The 22,918-nt window shown below is 43.0% G+C and overlaps 1 protein-coding gene across 2 annotated transcripts in view; it reads right to left on the bottom strand.

The window, feature by feature from the left end:
- The window catches only part of RAD50 (RAD50 double strand break repair protein), a 72,304-nt gene that overhangs the window by 2,373 nt on the left and 47,013 nt on the right, over nt 1-22,918 (bottom strand). For both annotated transcript variants that reach the window (XM_024575158.4, XM_045183922.3), the window contains 4 exons: nt 15,450-15,577; nt 13,083-13,307; nt 2,031-2,116; nt 1,425-1,567 (listed from right to left, as the gene is read on the bottom strand). In XM_024575158.4, the coding sequence (XP_024430926.2) occupies nt 1,425-1,567; nt 2,031-2,116; nt 13,083-13,307; nt 15,450-15,577 (582 nt within the window). The remainder of the gene's footprint in view (nt 1-1,424; nt 1,568-2,030; nt 2,117-13,082; nt 13,308-15,449; nt 15,578-22,918) is intronic.

Here is a 22,918-nt window from a genome sequence, read left to right as displayed (position 1 = left end):
TGAGGCAGGGGAGTGAACCCCCGGGCCAAAGCAGCGGGAGCACAGAAGTACGGTGCCATGGGAGCTCACCTTAGGAGACCCAAGCGGCCCAAACTGACGCACTTTCAAGGTTCACAGAAACCTAAGCCTGAACCCCTCAGGCCCACTGAAACCCCCCGAGGGTCGCAGGTACCCAGAATGAAGAGTAAAGGATGACTCTGGGAAGCCTACACCACCTTGGTGGGAGCTGTAAATCCTCCCTCCCCTGAACTTGTGAGTGAAGGAGAACCAGCGCGTGAGCGAGTGGTCTCAGGGCAGGTCACAGCTTCTCCCGGACACCCAGAGCAGGCCGCAGACACAGAAGCCAGGGCCGCCTCCACGCCACCTGCTCAGCATGGCGTCTACCGAACCATTTGTCTGTCTTCTCCCCAACACCAAGGAATAAATTACTGCTGATTTTTATAATTTAGAATAGCTACAGGAAACCTATTTTGTTCAGAAACTATTTTAGGAAGTATTTTTAATCCAAAGAAACATGTTTCAAACTCTATTTTCCCACTCATAATTACCACTAAAAATCACCAGAGCAAGTAGGGGATACTGATTAGAGATCACAAATTTGTCATTTTTTGCAGACTATGATTAAGATAATAATCTGTCGATGCCTTTAATTGGTACAGCTGTCTGCGCTGACAGCAAAGTACATCCACGCGTGGAGTGTCTTTAGGTAAAAATTGAAAACTATTTATGAAAATGACTCAGGTAATGTGAGCATCCATTTCTAGAATTTAAAAAATTTGTTAAGAAAATCAAGGGTCCAGAGGTGTCGACATAATCTGCTTCCAGTCTGCGTGGAGGAAGCTCGAGACCCTGTGACATCTCGGGTACAAGCCTGTGCGCGTGACAGTCGGCCGCTGGCTGGAGCAGACCTGGTTCCAGACGGTCTGCAGGCCCCAAGGCGAGGTGGGGTGGTGTCGGGGACTCAGCCCTACAGTGGGGTGCTTCCTCAATGAGACTTGTGTGTTGTGATGCCACATCTGGCTCAACCCGGGACCTGGTTTGCTAATAGCGTATGTCACCGATTCTAAAACACACCAGCCCTCTCCTCCTCTCCCCCTCTCGCCTTCTCTGAAATCAGGGGGCATCTTATAATGACAACTGCCTTTCTTCTTTCTTGGTGGCACATAAAATAGTGATGTATTCTCATCAAGAAGGCTGTAAAACAATGGGTCTTCAGCCCCTTGTTTTACATTTAGCCTGTCCCGTGAGAAGGTTTCGGGCCCTTCTGCTAAAAGCCTCACTTACACAATGCTGCGGGAAACACTGGTCAGAAGTGGGGGAGCGTTAAGAGGAATGCGGATCCTAACCCACTTACATGGCAGCCAGGAGCAGCGTAAGGAGCTCCCACCATGCCAGGCGGCCCCCTCGCTTCCTGAGATACCTGCCTTTTGTCCAGCACTGCACCGTCCTCGCATATCCAAGGCTGTGTCTCCCTTCAGCATCACCACTCGGTAGTTGTAGTTCCGCCGCTTATCGGACGCTGACAGGTTTTCATCGGCATCAGACCTAATTTCTATGTATTCGATATCTGACACAAAAGACAAGACGGGTTCAGAGGAGCCCACGCCCTGTGGCCTGTTGTCATTTGCACACACTATCAAGCAAGCCCAGGCGTGATGTGTGTGGCTGACCCCGCAGGGAAAACCCATGCGTCTGTCTGGCCGAGGGATTCGTGAGGATCCCGGCTAGCAGCAGCCCAGGTACCCCGGCCCGCAGCCCCAGCTCCGCCTTTCCTAGCTCGTCTACTTCTCATCCCGTTCTGGCTCATCCCTGTGGCACTCAGCAGCACCTCCCGTCATCAGCTAAGTCTAGCATGCACGGCAGCCGGCTCTGGCACAGAAACCTTCGCATTGTTTTCTTGCTACAAGATGCTGTCGAGATAAGAATTCTTAGAAAACATCAAAGAGCAGTTCAGGAAGGTCCAGGAGGCAGGACTGGCTTGCTGAGAGGCCGTGCGGGGCAAGAGCTGGGACAGGCTTTGTGTCCGCTACCTTGTCCACGATAGGTGCTTCGCCAAAGGTCACGGATGATTTTATTGATTTCTTCCATTTTCATACTGTGAAATTTCATGATTGCTCTAGGAAAAAAAACCATTGGTGCTTTTAATGGGATAATAATATGAAATGTACAATATATAATCATAATGTAAGTAACATCACAGCAATACCATGAAGTTACTTCCCTGATATTTCAGCAATAATAGTAGGACACAGTAACAGCCAGAGAAAATAGACCACAACCCTGCTGCCTGGCTGGTAGTGAAAGTGTCATCTTTCCAGAGCTCCAGGGTCCCCACGCCGTGTTTACTTTTTATGAGATGACAAACACTCCCAAGAACGTAAATACTGCGAAGATGTCAGAAAACAGTCTTTAGCAGACTTTTTCTCAGGTAGGACTGTTTCCACGGATGCCTGCGGTTACCGGGAGGCATGCTGAATGGAATACAGTGAATTAAAGAAGGAAGGGAGGCAGGTGTGTGGGGTTCCTTACTCTCTGGGGAAATAGGCAAATCTTCGGAATGGCTGCCTTTTTCTCTTCTATTACTATCAAGGTTCACCAAAGTCAGCCCCTCAGGCTGCTTTTACTCCTCAGATCTGTGAGCTTTTTGTCTATTAGAAGCTTTGGTTCAGAAAGGGCAATTTAGAGGCTTAAGCTGAGCTGAACTTCAGAACTTTTTATTTTCCCTTCCTAGTTGAAGACTCAGAAATCCTAATTCTAAATGTACACCTCTCCTCCCCCCTCGTAACACTCTTAACCACCCGCCCCAGCAGTTTCTAAACACTAAAAAGAAGGAAAGAAATGCTGTAAAAACAGAAGCAGCCTTTCAGAGTCTAACGCTGCTCTCAGCACTGCCTCCTCCCGTCACAAAGCCCTGGGCTCCCTGGAGGCAGGCCGATGCACCAGCAAGCACTGCGCGCTGACAAGCAGGCCCACGGCTGCGCCACAGCCCCACAGAGGATGTGAGGTGGCCTGCCTGCCGTTTGCAGGCCTCTTATCTGATGTATACAAAAAAAGAAACTGAACGTAATGCTTCTGCCTCTGCACAATCATTTCATGATCTTCTGGTTCACCAGCGAAGAGAAAGAAATGACTCAACATAAATACATTTTAAGTATCAGATGAAGGATTTTGAAGTAGTGGACTGGAAAAAAACCATATGCTGCTTGTCGATGAGAATACAAGTCTCCATTTCCTACTTTATACATCTGTCTTAGCCTAACATGTCATATTCCTTTCAAAGGATGGAGACAAAACTTCTAAATATTTGCTAAAAAACAACCTCAGAGAATGTTCTTGGATCCTGAGTTTTCAAATGGCTTTTTATAAAAGCCATTATTCTGTACGAGATAAAAATCTTCCGTAAGTAACAAATAAGGATTCTCAACGTGGAGAACGAGCTCCAGGTGAGGCAGGGGTCCAAGGGAGCAGCTGCCGTGGCTCCCTGCACGACCGAGGTGGTGCACCCCGGCCCACGGGCAGGTGTGCGGACAGCACTGCAGGTAAAAGCTCTGGGTCTGAAAAAGGTCCAGACTCAGCAACGGGTGTGTCAGACAGAGTTGAGGCTACCTTGGCTGTATCTTCTGTGTGGTCTGGAGTCTACAGCTCCACTGTGCAAGAGGATGATTAAGGTAACGACTACGCATTAATGCACTTGAGGGAATAACAACGGAACAGTGGTGACTACTGGTGAGCATTACCTTATGGGAGGCAGAACTATGCTTAAACAATCATGTTATCTCATTTAATCCTTACAAGAATACTGGAGAGTTAGGTCTGGCATCCCCATTTTCCCATTAAGAAAACTGAGATGTGATGAAGTTAGTAACTTGCCCAGGATCAGAGAACAGTGGGTAGAATATTAGCAGCCCTTGAATATGACAATTAAAAATTTAAAAGGCAGTCAAAAAGCCATCTTTAAGACCACCAATTTCATTTTTATGGGTAAATGTTATCAGATCTTCAAGGTACACTGTTACACGTAACTCTCAAGTATGTAACATATTACACAGCAAAAAGAAACACAAATAGTAAGGGAAAAAAAGGATAAGCCTACTTTGCTTATGACCATAGATACAAGCATCCTGAATAAGATCAAATTTAGTAGCGAGAGTATTAAAAAGAATACATCATGACCCAGTAGTGAATATCCTAAGAAGGCAAGAATAGTACAAGAGAAAGAAAAATTTAAGATGATACATTGCATTAATGTATTGAAAGAAAAAATGATATCAGTACTTGCTGTTATGACACTGAGTTTTGATAAAAATCCTCAGTGAAAAATAGAAGAAAATTTTCTTAATTTGACAAAATGACTCTGTCATATACCCACAGCAGCACCCAATTCACGTTAAAGTATGTGGAAATGTGCCTCCTAAAAATAAGAGCACGAGAAAGGTGCCTTCTACTCTGGCTACCCTAAAATAATATCCCAGAGACCCCTAGTAATTCAGGAAGACAAAAAATGAATTGGGGGGGGCCCGAAACATGTCATTGTTTCACCAGGTGATATAATTGTACACTTAGAAAATCTAAAAAATCAACTGTAAAACTATTAAGACTAATAAGGTAGTCAGAAAGAAAATAAACATAGAAATTAATAGTTTTATTATCCAGTAGCAAAATCCAGTAAGAAACAATAGAAAAAAGGATCCTATTCACAGTGGCAATAAAACCATCAAATACCTTGGAAGAAATTAAAAAAGGTACAGGATTTAAAGGGAAAGGGTATAAAACTTTGCAGGACGAAATAACTGATTAAAGAAGAGAGACACACTAGAGGGTCCAAAATGGGAGAGACGGTACTGTACAGACGTCCGTTCTCCTCAGTCACCCATAAAGAAGCGCAATCCCAGCAAAACTCCCAACGAGATTAAAAATATTTTTTAAACGAAATCCATAAGGTGGCTGACTCTAAAGTTCATAAATCAAAAGAATAATGCAAAATAATAAAATCACAATATTGGGACAGGAATAAAACTAAAATAAGACCAAATACAGAGAGAACTTTAGTTTATAAATGACACTTTAAATCAACAGGAAAGGTTTTAATAGTGGAGAGAAAAAAGTGTAAACTTGTATCACGCTCCTTTACCAAACCTCAGATAAAATCCAAATGAATTGAAAAAATAAAAGTTAAACTAAACGATCAGAAGAAAATATTTTCATGACATTAGGGTTAGGGAGGCCCTTCAAATCAGGAAGCTGGAAGTAAAGACTGAAGGTCTGCCTCCCTAAAAACTGCGAGTCACACCCCCCACCACAAAGCAAGTCCGGACCAGGACGGACTGGGGACGCCTGCTTGCAGTGCCTGTGACAAGGATTGATATCCAGAGTTTGTGTTTAAAAAGTGGTGCAAGTCTCCAAGTAAAAGACAACCTAATAGAAAAACTGGCAAAGCGGTGTGAATAGGCAGTTTTTGGAGAAGGAAGAGCGATCGCCAATGTACGTAAAGATGTCTACCCTCACTGGTAAACAGGGAAATGTGAACTACAAGCAGCACTGTTTTGTGTGCAGCAGACGGGCAAAAATGAAAGAGGGTGACGATGTGAAAGGCAGGAACAGGTCCTTTCAGACGCTATTGGTGGATGGAAGTTTTGTGTGTTTGGAAGGCAATTTGGTAATAACTTAAAAATGTGCATACCCTCCGACCCAGTAACTCTATTTCTAAGAAGCTGTCTTTCTAGTGTCTCTGCACAAGTATGCAAAGACACACCTACACTGTAGTACTACCTGTAGCAGGGAGCATTTAAAAGCTTCCTAATATGTCCATCAGTGGTTACATAAATAGGTAACATGCGTTTTATGGATTATGCGGCCATTAAAAATGAGATACTTGCATATAATGGACATAAAAGATTTTCATCACGTTAAGTGAAAGAAAAAGCTAACAGAAAAACACCCTCAGTGTGATACTATTCACATAAAATCAAAAACCATGTATTTGTGTATGCGTACGTGCAAAAGCACTGTGAGGGAGATGAAATGTCACCAATGTACTAGCACATCAGTGCTGAATAAACGTTAGGCGTCGTCATGGAAACGAAGTGAGTCCAACGGGAACCGCATTCTGTGATGTGTACAGCAGTGGGATGAGCAGAGGGACCCATGACCGCCTGTGACGCGAGGCTGAACGGGTGAAGGGGTGCAAGTCATAGGAAATGTTACGGAGCACACAGGAAGAAAAATCACAGCTGCTGGGGAAGGAGGAGAGTGAGCATGGGAAAATGTGAGTTGTCTTAAGGGGAACAAAATGTTCAGTTTGCTTAGAACGTAGTGAATATTGAGAGAAAAATGGGAAAGGCCAGGTGGCGGTCAGTCCTAAAGGTAGCAGGGACTAGCGACAACCACCTTTAGGAACACCTTTAGGAACTGGTGGCAGTACTGTATAATAATAGGGGTAGGAGGGATGGAGGGTGGGGAAACTACCACAGCGACACGGGTCAGAGCAAGGGGGTCTGACTCAGGAGGGGCCGAGGACAGGAAGCAGCCCTGGAACAGTTCGGTGCAGAAAGCCTGGGAAACAGATTGTGGACTGACAAACACAGGCCCAAACGTGAACCTCACAGACCTTTTAGCACCTGGACTTCACAGGGTATTAACATTTAAGAATGACCTTGAAGGCCCATGACCTCTAGTAAACAATCGTTCTGCTGAGGCAAAGAGGAGAGTTTCACGGGCTGGAGACTGCTGTGGGTTAGGGGGTGGTCAGGCTAGTTGCATCGGCCCCACCCCTACCTGGAGCGGGCGTGTCGCTCACTGGCGTGTGCAGTCAAATGCACACACCAGCTCACATGAAGTGCTCTTTTGTGAAAACCGGTTCCCAGAAGAAAGTGAAAAGGTCTAAGATCTAAGGATAGAGTGATCAATAATTCATTTGGTCTTATACTTAATCTGAAAGGTTTCCTTAAGAATTTCACTGACAGTCTGTGGCATTTACTGAGGCTTTAGTAGTACTGACAGCTCTGGTGATCCACGGAAGAATTCGGACGTCACCCTCAGAAACGACAAGGGCCTGCAAGGCCGGAAAGACAGAAAGACGCGTGCCGCAGAACCACTCCATTTGCTGTACCGGGAGGTGCGTGTCACTGCGCCGTTGAACAAACCCACACAACGCACACCACCAAGGGCAGACCCTCATGTAAACCAGGGACTTTGGGTGACTGTGACGTGTCAGTGGAGGCCCACCAGATGGACCACTCTGTGCTTATTGGGCTAGGGCGGGTATGAGAGAAATCTCTGTACTTTCTGTTCGATTTCTCTGTGAACCTAAAACTGCTCTAAAGAAAGTCTGTTGAGAGAGAGAGAAATTGAGAGGTATGGGCCCGTGTACCCAGTGCAGCGGCTGCTGTCCACGCCCCCCCTACAGCGCCCCCCTCACACAGCCCCCGCATTCACACGTCAGGCTGCCTGCACAGCCCTTCGGTGCCTCTCTGCACCACGGCTGCTGCCCCAGCAGCGAGGTGTCTTCCAACAGCCTCTCACACTGGGACGCCTAATGAAAAGCTTCTGAGTTCTCTTCTTCCTAAGTGTACTTAAGGTCTAGTTTGATGTCACAAGCGAAGCATATTAGGTCTCCCCAGGACCTACTGTTCGGGGCTTTTGCTGCTGTTCTGAGGCAACTTTTTAAATCACTTCAGGACTTAGCCATTAGCAGAGAACAGAACGCCTGAAATGCGGTCACTAGAGAGCAGGTATCTAAAGGGTTGGAAAAACAGCATCAAAATAGACCAAAACCTCACCTGGCAGGAAAAGACCTTTCTAGGTCCTGCTTCTTTCACTATTTAAGCCATCTCCAGGACCTTAGCTACCATTTTGCAAAATTTGAATTCATGCTCAAAATCAGAAATGCACATAAAATGGTAAATCTTGAACTGGATTTCCTGTCTCAAGCTACTTTACTGGATAAAATATTGATTAAAAGGGCTAGACTAGATGGTAATGGAAAAAATATAATAAAGATTATATATATATATATTTTTTTTTTTAAGATTTTTTATTTTATTTATCTTTAGAGAGAGGGGATGAAGGAAGAAAGAAAGGGAGAGAAACATCGATGTGTGAGAGACACACTGAGCAGCTGCCTTTCACACGCCGCCAGCCAGGGGACCAGGCCCACAACCCAGGCATGTGCCTGACTGGGAACTGAACTGGAGACCTTTTGGTTCACAGGCTGGCACTCAATCCACTGAGCCACACCAGCCAGGGCATATAATAAAGATTATATATTAAAGAAAGAAAGGGGCCAAATACAAGCATACCTTATTAATAAAAAATATTAATTAGTTCAGAAGTATAAAAAAAAACTATTAAGTTAATAAAAATTAGCAAAATTAGAAAAAAGCAGAAAACATTATACTTAACAAAAGACATTTTCCAAAAACATTACCCTCCTCCTTGCATTTAAAATTGTACCACCCTGGCTGGGTGGCTCAGTTATTAGAGTGTTGTCCCATACACCAAAAGGTTGAGGGTTCCACCTCTGCTCGTTGCGCATACAGGAGGCAACGGATTAATGCTTTTCTCACATTGATATTTCCCTCTCCTTTTCCTCTCTGTAAAATCAATAGACATATCCTCACGTGAGGATTTTAAAAAAAACTTAAAATTGTACCAAACTTTGAGATATACAGGTTGCTAAAAAGTTGGCTATGATCATTGTTATTCATTATCACATTGGACACTCCTCCCTATCGCCCTGATACCGCCGTGGGAACTTCCTGTTTCCCAACACTTAGGTCAGGGGAAGGCCTCATGCATGAAGGAAATGGTGTCACGAGTATCATGTTTTATTGGGTTTCATGTTCCCAACTAATGATTTTTCATTACCTAGCAAAACTCAAAATCCCTAATTTGCCAAACTCGAGCTACACATTCGAAGGAAAAATTACCTCTTTTTCTAGATAAAACCCTTAACATTATTAAATTAAATTCTTAAAACAAACTAATTTCCTTTAGCCAGACTCCCCAAAAAACAGATTTTAAAATTCAGGCAATGGTTCAACCACCACTGCAAGATAAACACTTGGCTGAAAAAACTGCAGTGAGTGTGAAAAGTCTGGCTGGCTGGCGGTTGTGTAATCTACCAGCTTACCGCTGCAGGGCCTGGGGCTGCGCGCCTGTGCTGCACCCACCGGGAACACAAGAGAGGTAGCTGTGCGAAGTGAGCTCTGGCTGAGCCCTGCAGGAGTTAAGGAGCCAAGCTCTGAACAGATTCACTGAGAGCTGGCTGCCTTGAGTGCAAAAATGTGCAAGTTACACATTTCCACTGAGTCTCAGCAGGTGTGGCTTAACACGCATCATTCCACGTTGGGGGAAGAATGACAGTGGAAGATTGACATAGGGTAGAACAGTGTACTCTGACATATTCTAAAATCATTTAACTTTAATTGATGTATTCTATTAAGGGGCAAGGAGTATTACATTCTAAATGATGAATATTTTCCTCTTTCTCAGCCAGTGTTCTCTGACCATTGGCAATGCTTACAATCAGTGATGCTTTTAGATGATTACTAATAACAGATTGTAATCAGCTCTTCTTGAAAATGCATTGCTAACTTCCTGTGTTACCTTAAATAGACAGCTAAATGCAACAATTACACTGACTGCATGCTTCATTCTAAGAGGTGAAACAATGAGGGAAATTTTGGACCTCACTTTCTTCTAGGTGAGAAGGCAAATGTAAGGCTCACAGTACAAACCTAAGGAGGCCACTGTTTGCAAGCACAAGCTCACAGACTCAATTTTGGGGAAATCTGTACCACTTCTTTCCTTCTCATTTAGCAGAATCCATCTGATTACCGGATAACAGACCTCAGCACGTAGCTGGGCTTGGTTCCTTTAGTGAGCCTGAACTGCTGGAAAGCACCCTGTACGCCCCCCTCCCGCCCTCACCTGGCTCAGTGTGATCCCTTCGTAACTGAGGCACTTTTCTCTACAGAAATGCCTGTCCTTCGTTATTCAAGGCCCAGGTCAAACACAGACTATGGGGTGCCACCATGGTCTCCCCTGTTGGACTGTTAGCAGTTTGCAGGAGGGACTGGGTATGGTGTCTGTCTTTCCAGAGCCTGGCAAGAGAGGACAGAACAGGGATTTTGGAAAGCCCGTGTGCCTCATGGAGGACACTCCTCCTCTCCCGGCTGTCACTGGCTCTCAGGGTCTGCAGGGATAGCTGCAGGGCTCCCGGTGCAGTTCTCTATTGGGTCAGTGCACACGAGACCAGGCCTGCAGGTCGGTAGGAGGAGCTACCTTAGAGCAGAACACGTGCAAGTAAAATTTAACCCTGTCTCCCTAACCGGGCCCCCAAGCCATCACCCCAAATTTCTGCTCCCCTTCACAGAACTTTTGTAAGAATTATCTATACTGACGGTCTCCATTTCTTCGACCCATCCTTTCCTCGTCTAACTTCAAGGCTTTGGTTCCGACCAAGCCACTGAGATTGTTCCTCTAAGTCATTAGCAACCTCCATTTTGTCAAAGTCAAAGGTCTGGTCACTTTTTTCCTTAAATTTCAGTGAGTTTCTGATTTTTTAAAAAAATATTTCTAATTATAGCTGACATACAATATTAGTTTCAGATAGACAACATAATGATTAGACACCTACTTTATGATTTATATACCCCACAATTACTTTCATAACTGGCAGTTTCTTATCTTTCATTTGCAGCCCCCGATTTCTAATGCTGCTGAACATCATTTCATGTTTGTTTTGTTTCCTCTTGGAAACATTTGTGTCTTCTACCCATTTTTAATGTATTGTTGGTCATTAATTCAACTGGTCATTACATGCTTACTCCCCTTCACCTTTTTCACCCATCTGCCCCATCCCCTCCAATCTAACAACTCTGTCTGTTCTTGTTCTGTTTTGTCTGTTTGGTTTGTTTTTTAGATTCCACATATAAGTAAAATCACATAGTATTTATCTTTCTCTGACTTACTTCACTTGGTATAACACCCTCTAGGTCTATCCATGTTGTTGCAAATGGCCAAGTTTCCTCCTTTTTTTATGGCTGAGTGATACTCCACTGTGTTCATGTACCATGTCCTCTTTATCCGTTCATTTACTGATGGACACCTAGGTGGCTTCTATATCTTGGCTATTGTAAATGAGGCTGCAATGCACATGGGGTGCATGTATCTTTTTGAATTAGTGTTTTGGGTTTCTTCGGGTAAATACCCAGAAGCGGGACTGCTGGGTCACATGGCAGTTCTATTTTTAGTTTTTCTGAGGAAGCTCCACAGTGGCTGCACCAGTTTGCAACCCCACCAACAGTGCACAAGGGTTCCTTTTTCTCTACATCCTCACACCCCACTCCTTAGGGGGACCACGAAAGTCACGCTATACTTATTAATATCCACACAGTAATAAGCTCCAAGATGATGCAGATAATGCTGCTCCAGGACCATTTTGGGAATCAATGTATTTGTTTTAAAATATGCATGTTAAAAATTTAAAGGTAAACACCTAAATAACTGGAGTAGAATATATCCTTTACAACCCAGAGGAGGGAAAAAGGAGAAATAAAGAAAAATTCAGCAGAAAACAAGAAGGTAGGAAAAGAGACAGAAATAAATACAACTCTTTTAAATAATCACCAGGAACTGGAAGGCCTAAATTCCTTAGTTAAAAGAGCAGATTTCCGCTATATGCTGAATACGTTCTATAGGTGCAGTAAGCAAGGCAACGGCACAGAGACAGACACTGTGACCGATGAAACTGAACGGAAAACCCAGACCGACTCACGCTTGTGTGATTCTGACATGTGACATCAGTAAGAAAAGGGGAGACTCCTCACTAAACAGCCAGGATGACTGGTTGGCCGTGAGGGAAAAAATGAAATGGGAGTCCTACCTCACATTGTACCTAAAATTCAACTTAGGACTAAACACTTAAATGTACCTAAATGTGAAATGCAAACAGGAGTAGGGAAGGATTTCGTGGGCAAGACACAAAAAGAACTAACCAAAAAAGAAAAGACTTGGTAAATCCAAAGACCTTAAAATCTACTCTGTCCATGAGAAGACACTCTAAGAAAGTGAGAAGATAAACATAAAAAGCTTGAGAAAATATTTATAATACATGTATCTGAAAAGGAATTAAAATGCAGAAGAGAGAGAGCACCTGCAAATCAGTAAGATGTCTGATAAGACATGAAAGACAGGTGACAGACACCAACACCTGAAAGAGGAAACGAAACGGCCAAACGCCCAAAGGGTGGTCAGCAACGTTGGAAACCAGGGGGCTGCAGGTGAAGACCACAGCGACTCACTATTTTAAACCCCTAAGACTGGCAAATATTAAGAAATAGACAAAATCAGTGTCAGAGGACGTCTCAAAAAAATTCCTTCTATTCTACTAATGGTATTTTTACTACAATTAGTAAAAACACTTTGGCAGAAAACTTAACATTACTTTATAAAACTGAGCATACCCTGCAACCCAGAAATTTTACCCCCACACAGACTCCAGGGACTCTCTCCCGCCTGGGCTCCAGAAGACACGGCAGAGTGTTCCCAGCAGCCGAGAGGGTGCTATTAGCAAAGGCCCGGAAACACCCGCATGTCTGTCTGCGGGAGAGTGGGTACCCAGTGGCACATCCCCACCCAGAATCCTGTGTATCAGTGAAGATGAATGAACTCTAGCTACAAGCAACGTAAACAACAACAAAACAAAATTTTCAAAAAGCAAATCCTAGAAGAGTACCCAGAATGTATTTTTTTAAAAGCTCAAAAAGAACCACACCTATGATAAGATTTTTTGTTTTAAAGCACAGAAGGCACAGATCTGTGCCAGGGGTTACGGGGAGTGGAGATGACAGAAGGCTGAGACGAGGAGGACGTGTCGGTGGGGTGACTGCTCCTTAGTATTAACATGCTTCATTACTTACCTGCACTACTTCAGCATGTGTGTACACACATGTCTGTGTCTTTCCATGCTTTGGTATGTGTGAAACATAATTAAAAAATAAAAGAGGAGGACAGTACGAGTAAAATATGCTAGTTGATATTCACTGCCGTGGGAACCGAATTCCCAGTCCGATACTTACTGGTCAAGGGTCTTGTAATAAATGTCCAGATCCTTGTTCACAAGCTCTGTTGTTCTCATAACTATCATCATCTCTCTATACTTTTCCTCGGCATCTCGAAATTGAGGTTTTTGAAGTTCTTTCTTAAAGTGAATAATTTCGTCCTCATAACCTTTCTGTCGCCCTATTGCCAAACTGTGATTTCTTTTTATATTATCTATTTTTTCTTCCAAGTTCTGATGTTCACTATAAAGGGGAGAAATGACAAAGGAGGACGATTTTTAGCTTTTTGCAGCCTGAAGTAGAAAAGCCAGATCTCTTTAGGGAGACAAATATCATTTATCATTCTCTTCAGCAATCAGCATATGGTAACAGAGTCTCTCCTTGCTTTTTACTTAAGGCTTCAGTACAAAAGAAAATTTTCTTCCTTTCAAATCTCTAAAGCATCCCGGTTTCTAAACAGTCGATTTTTGTATGCTGAATAAAGAACTCTCATAACATGTGAGCAGTGAGGAAAGTTCCTGAGTTTTAGACACTAAGTAAAGAACTCTTGGTGATTAATATTAGAAACTCACAAACTTCTGACCAAAAACTGAGAGTGTATAATAACCAACACTTAGGAGTTACTGAATAACAGGTACCATAATTTTGTTTACAATGTTAAAGACAAAAATAATTTTATCTCAGTTAAACTAATTTCTATAATACCTACTAAAAGTTTATACTCCCCTATGAAAAAAATTCTCACACAATTATTATAAAAGCATAACACTGACCCCAAAAAGTAAGATACCCAAACTTTTCTAATAACTTGGTAGACAATACAGATTTTAATGTGCGCTTTAAAAATCTTCATTCATTTGACAGCAACTTATCAAGCACCCTCTTATATGCCAGGCACTGCTGTCAAGTTCATGAACATCTGTGTAGAACCGGCCCGACTGTTCTTTTTGTTGACATTTCTGTTGTGTTCTGGTTGAAGAAAGCTTTGAAAAAGGTCAGTTGTACTAATAGTCTGAATGGATGTAAAAATCATTGTTATGTACCAGGAATTATAAAAATACATGGTTCTGATCTTCAGTAGCAAAGAATACATTGTTTCATTTAAAAGTTTCTTCTAAACCTGACTAATGTGGCTCAGTGGGTTGGGCACTGTTCCAGAGTGAAAGGTCACCGCTTTGATTCCTGGGCAGGGAGCATGCCTGGGTTGTAGGTTCGGTTCCTGGGTGAGGCACATGCAAGAGGCAACCAATCGAAGTTTCTTTCTCACATTGATATCTCTGTCCCTCTCTTCCTTCCGCCCTTCCCCTCTCTCTAAAAATAAATAAATAAGAGTTTCTTCTAAAAGCTTTACTTTTTCCAACTTGCCACCGGGAGCACTAACATTATTCAAGGCTGAGGCTTGGGAGCTAGGATATCTGGGTCACATTCCTGGCTTTCATCAATATTTCCTGTGATTTTCTTCGGGGTCTCAGTGCCCTAATGTATAAAAAATGAAGTGGCTAAAAATGAAGAGTTCTTCCAGTTAGAAAGTCTGATCTCCTCGTTATATGACAGAGATTTTAAACAAGGGGTTAGCTACTTGTAATGTAATAAATTAAATCAAAATTTCAATTTACTATATCCTTTAGAAAAACTGAAAGTATTCTTTGATTCAGATTTCGGTGTAAAGTCAGGAAAACAAGTGAAAAATCTACACACAATGGCTGAATGAATGAGACCTATATTAAATCAACTGAGGTAGTTCAAAAATCTATTTGGTGAGCACACCTTTTACACCAGTCAAGCACCTTAGCACCAACTGGGTTTTTACAGAATTCTTAAGACAACTAACTCTAAGGCAGACAAGGCAAGAATAAAATATTTTCTGCTGCACCACCAAGGTGGAACCTAGTAAAGTAAATATAGTAAATATATAGTAAATACCAATAAAACCAGATGAAAGAAGAATCAGGGTAATCTTAAAAACAAAAAAACCCCTGCCTGGTTGTCACATAATCACAACTGGGTCCATGTAAAATGGGTCTCCAACGTCAACTCACTTTGGCGACACTGCAGACTGCGTACACTCTGACCCAGGCCGGGTCCACGGGCTATATGCTCCTTTTGCTCGGGACCATTATCTCGTGAAGCAGAAGAGCAGAAATCTGGGGACACGGCATTTGTAATCCTGCCCATCCCTGCAGTAAAACTATAAATTCTCTACCACTTCTCCAGTAACTTAATTCACAAGACCATGAAATATATTAGTATAAAAACTCCATTCACCTTCCTGTAAGTCTCAAGGGACACTGAGGCTAAAGGCTTAAATCATTTTTAAAAAACATGTACTGAATATTCTTCACAATTCAGTAACAGATCTTTTAAAGACTATTTTTAAAAACATACTTTTTCATCTGTAAAACCTGCATTTGACCCATTTCCTTCAAATGTCGTTTTCTTTCCTCTTCAACTTCTTTTAGTTCTTCATTTCTTTTTCTTAATGTAAGGTTATCCTGCAGCCATCTTTCTTGTATCTAAATGTAAATATTAAATCAGTTAATAAAAATGATCAAGAACCAACATGTGACTCACAACAGGCAACTGCTGACAGGCGGTGCTGTTCTGCCTGGCTGAGCGTCATGTTAAACTCAACAGAGGGGGCCTAGGCCAGGGTGAAGGCACCTCCAGCCCGCACTAACCTGGATGGCACAGGCACACAAAACAGAAATTCACACAATGAAACAAAAACTGAAAGTATGTATTTAAATACCTTACACCTATACCTCACTGGGTCACCTTGCGTAGGAACCCCACAGCAACATCCCCTGATCTAAAAGACCATCAGACAGTAATAGTGCTATCAAAGTCTTCCCTCAATGTTTTTGCCTAGTTGTATTTATCTCCTACCATGTAGCAGTACAATTAGATAATATTAAGCATGTCAAATAAAACTTTACCTTCAAGCTAACAAATAATCACACAAGTCAGTAAGAAGTGCCAAAAAATACTAAATATCTATCTATTTGGAGATACTTCCCTGGCTACTGAATTGATCTGAAAGTTTAAAAAGTTGGCTGTTCTTATTGAGTAGTTTTGTCCTTAAAAGAGAGTTAACCACTTAGCAGCAGCAGCAACACAATTATTTCAGCAGGCTTTCCAGTGACTACAATGACCATGTTGTCAAGAGACAAACATTAAGAACAAGATTATAATTTGATTCTTTGAAATTTAAGAAAAAAATTTCCTGCAGAATAATGTTGGTTTGGATCATATAAGATTGAATATAGAAAACATAACAAGTTCAAAGTCAAGACTTCTCAAAAAGAGCTAGGGCACTCCTTCAGGAAGCCTTGCAGCTGAGATAAACTTACTCATGTGGGAAGCGGGAGGGAGAGGGAGAGGCAGACCTTTGGCAAAGTCTTGTTGCCAACAGCAATGGCACCCAGTCACCAGCTGGGAGAGAAGCACGGTGGGACCTTTCTCCCATGCTTAGTGCTCATGTCCAACCCTGACCATCTATAAACCACTATTTTGAGGATTTCCCCCCAAATGCCATCAGTTTCCCTGGAAATAATATATATACTTATCTATTAAAGGCATCATTATAAGCTGTTAAACCAGACTAAACTGATACGGTTGGGAGTGGCTACACTGTGAACAGAGGCCAGCTGCCGTGCTAGTACCCAACGGGGAGCCGCTTAGTGAGAGGTACAGGGCACACAGGCCAGCTGCTGCCTGGTTGTTTGTGGATCTTTGAGACTTTAGGAAAGTTTGCAGCATCAGCCGAGGCAGACTGCTTGTGTGGAAAAGCCACTGAAAGAGGTTCAGGCAGGCTATGCAAGGTGTGGGGGGGCCAAGAGTGTTAGCCAGGTTAATGGAGAGCTTAGATTTGTGCCTGCCTGCCTGCCTGCAGGCTGCTTGGGAAGAGGGCTCAGTAAAGGAACCATGGCATCTTCAGTCCCTGGAGAGAGCAGCCCTGACCCCTGAACCTCCAGCCTTCACCCTGAAGCTAGTCAATTTAGTCTCTCCCCATGTCCCTGGAATGCCCCTGGAATTTTTCAAGCTGTTGCCTCTGTGCTGGAGCTGAGTGAGTGAGTGTGTGAGGGAGGGAAGTATGTGCTCAGGCCCTTTAAGATCTGCAGCACCTAGGTCTCTATCAGCCCGTTTTCTTTCTCAGATATAATACCCACTGGTTTTCACAGTCAGATAATGTGGGGACTCCTTTTCCTGGCACTGGTGCCCTGGGATGGGGGCCTGGTGTGGATGGAGCTGGGACCCCTTGCTCCTCAGCAGGGACCTCCGCAGCCGAGATATCCCTCCTGAATTTTAATCACCCATCGTGGGTGTGAGACCTGCCCATTCCATGTCTTTGCCTGTCCTTCCAGTCTCAAGGTGGCTTCTTCCTTATATCCTTAGTTTTAGGCATTCTGTTCAGCTAGTCTGCAGGTGGCTCTCCATGACGGTTGCTCTGTAATTTAGTTGTAATTCTGATTTAATGTAGGTGGAGGTGAGTACACCATTTCCCTGTTCTGCCCTCAGGGTGGGTAGCCACCATGAATCAGCTCTTCAGTGGGCTATCACATGCTTAGTTGAGACTGGTTTTTGGCACAAAATTCTGTTCCTGGTTTGTTTTCTTCCACGGTCACCAGAAAGCGAGGCGTTTCTTTCAGGTCAGTTTGTTGCTCTTACTCTCCTTTTGAAAGACAGTACATAGCCTACTGGCTAAAAAGCATAGGCTTTGAGGTCAGGTATAACTAGGCTCAAATCTCAGTGTTATACTTTTGAAGTGGATGACTTTGGGCAAATTAGTTAAATTTCTGAGCCTCAGTTAAACTGTAACAGGGTGATAACAACACCTGTCATACAGAGCTACTGTGAGGATTAAATGATTTAACGTATGTAAAGTAATCAGAACAGTGCCTGCCTTCGTAACTGCTAGTGGGTCAAATTTGTCCTTGTACTTCAAGCAATGAGAATTCTGATTACTTCCTACAAAGTACAAAGTATCAGAGAGAGGCAGGAAAGACAATCAGATGCAGTTATAGTACACCAGCATTGTTTTCCTGTTATACTAACAATTTCGACAAGGTCCTCCTCAGTTACTACTGTTTTGACCTTTGGTAAGTTAGGTCACTTCCAGTTCCTTTTATCTGAAAAATGAGGGAGGCAGATTATTAAACTTCCAAATGTTATTTTTTTCCCATGGACTAAATTCGGTAGGGTATAATCCTATTAACTCTTCAACTCTTAGATATTAACCCTTATCACACTCAGCTCAGATGACAGCTAATGCTTGCAGCCAGCCTCCCAAAGGAAACAAAGACCAGCTGCACCCTAGGAACCCGTGAGGAGCAATACACCGAACAGACTGCCGTCCGATATCCACCAAAGATCTGGTTGAAAAATGCCTTTTGTAGGGGACTGCCTGAAAGCTGTGCAGCGCTCTGGTTCAGTGACTAATAGTTAAGGACATACATCAAAACCCTTGAGGTACTGCAAGAAAACATACCTCTGCCCATGGCCCAGAGGGTCTGACTGACTGGGCTGGAGTGGAGAAGTAGGCATGTGTATTTTTAATAACCCAGATTTTTTAAAATTGAGATGTGTAATTCATGGAACATAAAATTCACCATTTGAAAGTATACAATTCAGTGGTTTTTGCATATTCACAAGGTTGCACAAGCATCACTAATTCCAGAACATTCTACCCCCCCGAAGAAACCCCATACCCATCAGCAGTCACTCCCTACCCTCTTCTCTGTCCTTCCCCCCAGTCCCCACAACACTGATCTGCTCTGTCTATAAATTTGCCTATTCTGTACACTTCATCTAAACAGATTCATAACATGTGCTCATTCGTGGCTGGCTTCTTTCACTTGGCATACTGTTTTCAAGTTTTGTCCATGTTACAGTGTGTATCAATGTTTCACTCCTTCTATGGCCAAATAATATTCCATTGCATTATGTGATAGTCAATTTTGTGTGTCACTTGACTGGCCCACAGGGTGCTCAGACATGTGGTCAAACGTTACTCTGAGTGTCTTTACGGGTGTTTCTGGATGAGATTCACATTTGAACCTAGGACTGAGTGAAGCAGTTTGCCCTCTCTAATGGGGGCCGGCATCATCCAAATGACAACCTGAATGTAACGTAAAAGCTAAGTGAGAGGTAAATCCTGACTGACTTTGTGAGCTGGGGCAGTGGTTTTTCCCTGCACTTGGACTCAAAGGAAACCTCGGCTCTTCTTTGGCCTCCTGGTTCTCAGGCCTGCAGAATCAGACAAGAACTATAACATCAGCTTTCTTGAGTCTCCAACTTGCCAACTACAGATCTTGGGATTTATAAGCTTTCACAATCATGTGGAGCCAATTCCTTGTAATAAATTTACACACACACACACACACACACACACACACACATTATTCACCATATCCTGTTGGTTTTGTTTCTCTAAAGAAACCTGACTAATGCCTATGGATATACCACATTTTGTTTATCTATTTATCAGGTGATAATCATCTGGGTTTCCATATTTTGAATATTATGAATAATGCTGCTATGAACGTTTTAAATTTTCTTGGTTAAATACCGAGTAGTGGAAAAAGCTAGGCATTTTTGACGGGTGCCCCTAGCTAACCTTTGCTCTCTAAACACTCTTTTACTTTAGGCCAAAGTCACACCACCATCTATGGAGCCGCATCAAGGGATGACAAAGATGCTAATACACACTTTTAAAAAACAGCCCGATGAAGTCTGTTGAATACATGGTTTTCATTAATCTTTGCAGTGTCCTCCTTTTTGTGAACACCTACAGAGACATTTTTCTCTGGTGGCGGTATAGGGAAGTAGTTTCCTTTTAACTCTGGGACAATGTGAATCTTACCTAATCGTGACTTCCTCTCTTCGTGTGACTACTACGAGAGAATGTTTAGCAAGCAAATCAGATCTCATGGCCTACATTTTATACATAGTATGTCCTCCCTTAATATCATCAGTATGTTCAACAACTTTAAGTGAAATGATATACATTTAACCCAATTCCACCAAAGGCTAATTGCTATAAACACAAGTTAAGTTCCTAAGCATCTCATCAATATTGTAACAACAGTGTTATTCAAGGATCTGCTGTTTTACTACTCTCCCAGTTTCTTTAACTTCTTGTCCTTACTTCCACATTGCCTCATTCTCATGTTACTTTAAAATGTTATTTGGCATTGCTCTATGTATATAACTTAGCAAAAAATTTCTGGAACGAGGTAGGTCATAGAAGTAAACTAATACAGTCAGATCCACTAAGTTTAGACCATCAACTTGAAAAGGGTCACAGATTGGTAAATCCTACTCATCTTAGTATCTGTACATGGAGGGATATTAGTGATTTATAGATTGTGATTTTAAATAGACAACCCTCATATAAGCTAGTGACAGATAACTATTTTGTTATATGTGCATCATATGTCATTCAGCATATATCAAATGGCAGAGACTCGACTGACCTTTGACTGACGTTTACGTATTTGAAAGTCCTGGCACTATAGTCAGAGACCCTGCAGAAAGCTATATGGCTAATCTTCAAAGAGATTTTTAACCACCGCTTACACACAAGTGATTAAAACATTCAAATACCATATTTTGTTTAAAACAGCAGGACAGAGAAATGGTGTACAGGTGACCCTTGAACAACAGGTTTGAACTGCACAGCTCCACTTCCACACAGTTTTTCCAAAATGCACGCAAGTGCCCGTGCTGCTCTGATGCACGGTGGGGAGTGTGCGGGCGGGCGCAGGGTGTGCCCGTGTGCACCGATCTACACACACCAAGTTTCACAGGGGCTCCAGCATCCTTGAATTTTGGTCATCAGCTGGGGGTCCTGGACCCAGCCCTCATGGATACTGAGGGACAACTAAGTTTTGGGGAAGGCAGAAGTTGTACATGCGTTATCAACCGTGAGAGATGGCTTGGGCGGGGGGGGGGGGGTGCTATCACTCCGAACCCCTGCATTGTTCAAGCATCAACTGTACTTGTTAAATTAGGCAGATTAACCATCATGTTTGCATAAGGCATGTTGAGGACAGTTTTTCTATGTGATTTTAATTATACTGTGGAAATCAATTTCTTTAATAGAGAAAAATAAATGATATAGAAATCAACTAGAAGGTCATTTAATATATAGATATTTTACTTACAACTTTTAAAAATATATTATACCTCAAACCCTGTTATGTATAATTTATACTACATAAAAATGTTAGAATAAGAAAAACATACAGGTATATGTAGGATATATACTGCCACAATTTGCAATAAGGAAAAACAATCAAGTAAATATGCAAAACAGACTATTTTATAATCATTAAAAAGAATGTTACTGGACTTCTGGTCACAATGGTGGCATAGGCAGACATAGCTTGCTTCTTTGCACAACCACATCAAAATTACAACTGAAATATAGAACAACCATCACTCAGGAACATCGGAAATCAAGCTGAATGGAAGTCTGACAACTACGGAATTAAAGAAACCACATCCATCCAGACTGGTAGGAGGGGCGCAGACTGTGCAACAGGCTGGTCCCACACCCACGTGGATAACAATTCAGAAGGGATTCCTTGGGAGTCCCAGCCCCAGATCAGACCCTCCAGGCCAGGATTCCAGTGCCAGGATGATAAGCCCTAGTTGCAAAACCCAGCAGGGATTGAGTTGGTGGAAGACACTGCTGAAGCCCTAAACAGCTCCTCTTGGGGAACCCACACAGGGACTCACCCACTCAGAGTCACTCCCTCTGAGCTCCAGCACTGGGGTGGCAGCTTGAAGGGCACCAGTGGTATAGAGCCAGAGAATGAAGTGTCTGGCATCAGGGCAAGCAGAGGCCACTGTCCCTTAGCTAAGCCCTCCCACCACAGAGCCAATAAGCTGGTGCCATACCTGAGACTCCAAAAACCTGGCTAACACTGACCAGCCTTTGAGATCCCAAGAGGCTCTGTCTCACCCAATTTATGGGCCCACCCAAGCTGTTTTTGCATAAGAATGGCTGATCTTGGCTCCTAAATCCTATCAAATAAGCAACAGCTGGCTTCAGTGAGGCCTAGCAGCAGCCAGATTAGAGTCACAACCTGGCTTCATCTGGCAATCTCCAAGCCCTACACAAGGAACAGCCATCTCACATTGCTTTATAGCTCAGGCAGGGTGCCTTGGGCAAAGCACATGAAGGGGCTGATCTTTGTCTGCACCACCCAGGATACCCCAGGGCCTGCGCACCTAGTGGACAGCTACAGACTACATCAGAGAACCACCACCCTGCCCCTGCACAGCTGATCCTCCACGGACCATGGACGGCAGAGGTTGGTGGTCAGTGGTAATAGCCAATCCTTGCAGCTGACTATCCTGGTAAATCCCTCCTGTTGATCTGCCAACAGCAACCAAGGCTCAGCTACAAGAGGTCATTGTACTCAGTGAATACAAAGGGCGCACCTTGAGTACCCAGCCTGGGTGACAGGGGAGGCTGTGCCACTGGACCCTACAGGACACCTAGTACATTAGGCCACACTACCAACACACAGAGTCAAAGCAGCTCTACTTAACACACAGAAAAAAACACAAGGAGGCTGCCAAAACAAGGAGACAAAGAAACACGGCTCAAATGAAAGAACAGATCAAAACTCCAGAAACAGAGCTAAATGAAATAGAGATAAGCAATCTTATCATATTCAAAGTTTAGAACAGTGGTAATAAGGATGCTCAAGGAACTTAGTGAGGACCTCAACAGCATAAAAAAGATCCAGTCAGAAATGAAGGATACAGTAACTAAAATAAAGAACAATTTACAGAGAAACAACAGTAGAGTGGGTGAAGCTGAGATTCAATCAATGATTTGG

The sequence above is a fragment of the Desmodus rotundus genome, chromosome 10 (assembly GCF_022682495.2).
Source record: "Desmodus rotundus isolate HL8 chromosome 10, HLdesRot8A.1, whole genome shotgun sequence".
Classification (NCBI taxonomy): domain Eukaryota; kingdom Metazoa; phylum Chordata; class Mammalia; order Chiroptera; family Phyllostomidae; genus Desmodus; species Desmodus rotundus.
The sequence above is the reverse complement of the archived record's forward strand: the minus strand, read 5'-3'. Positions and strand labels throughout refer to the sequence as shown.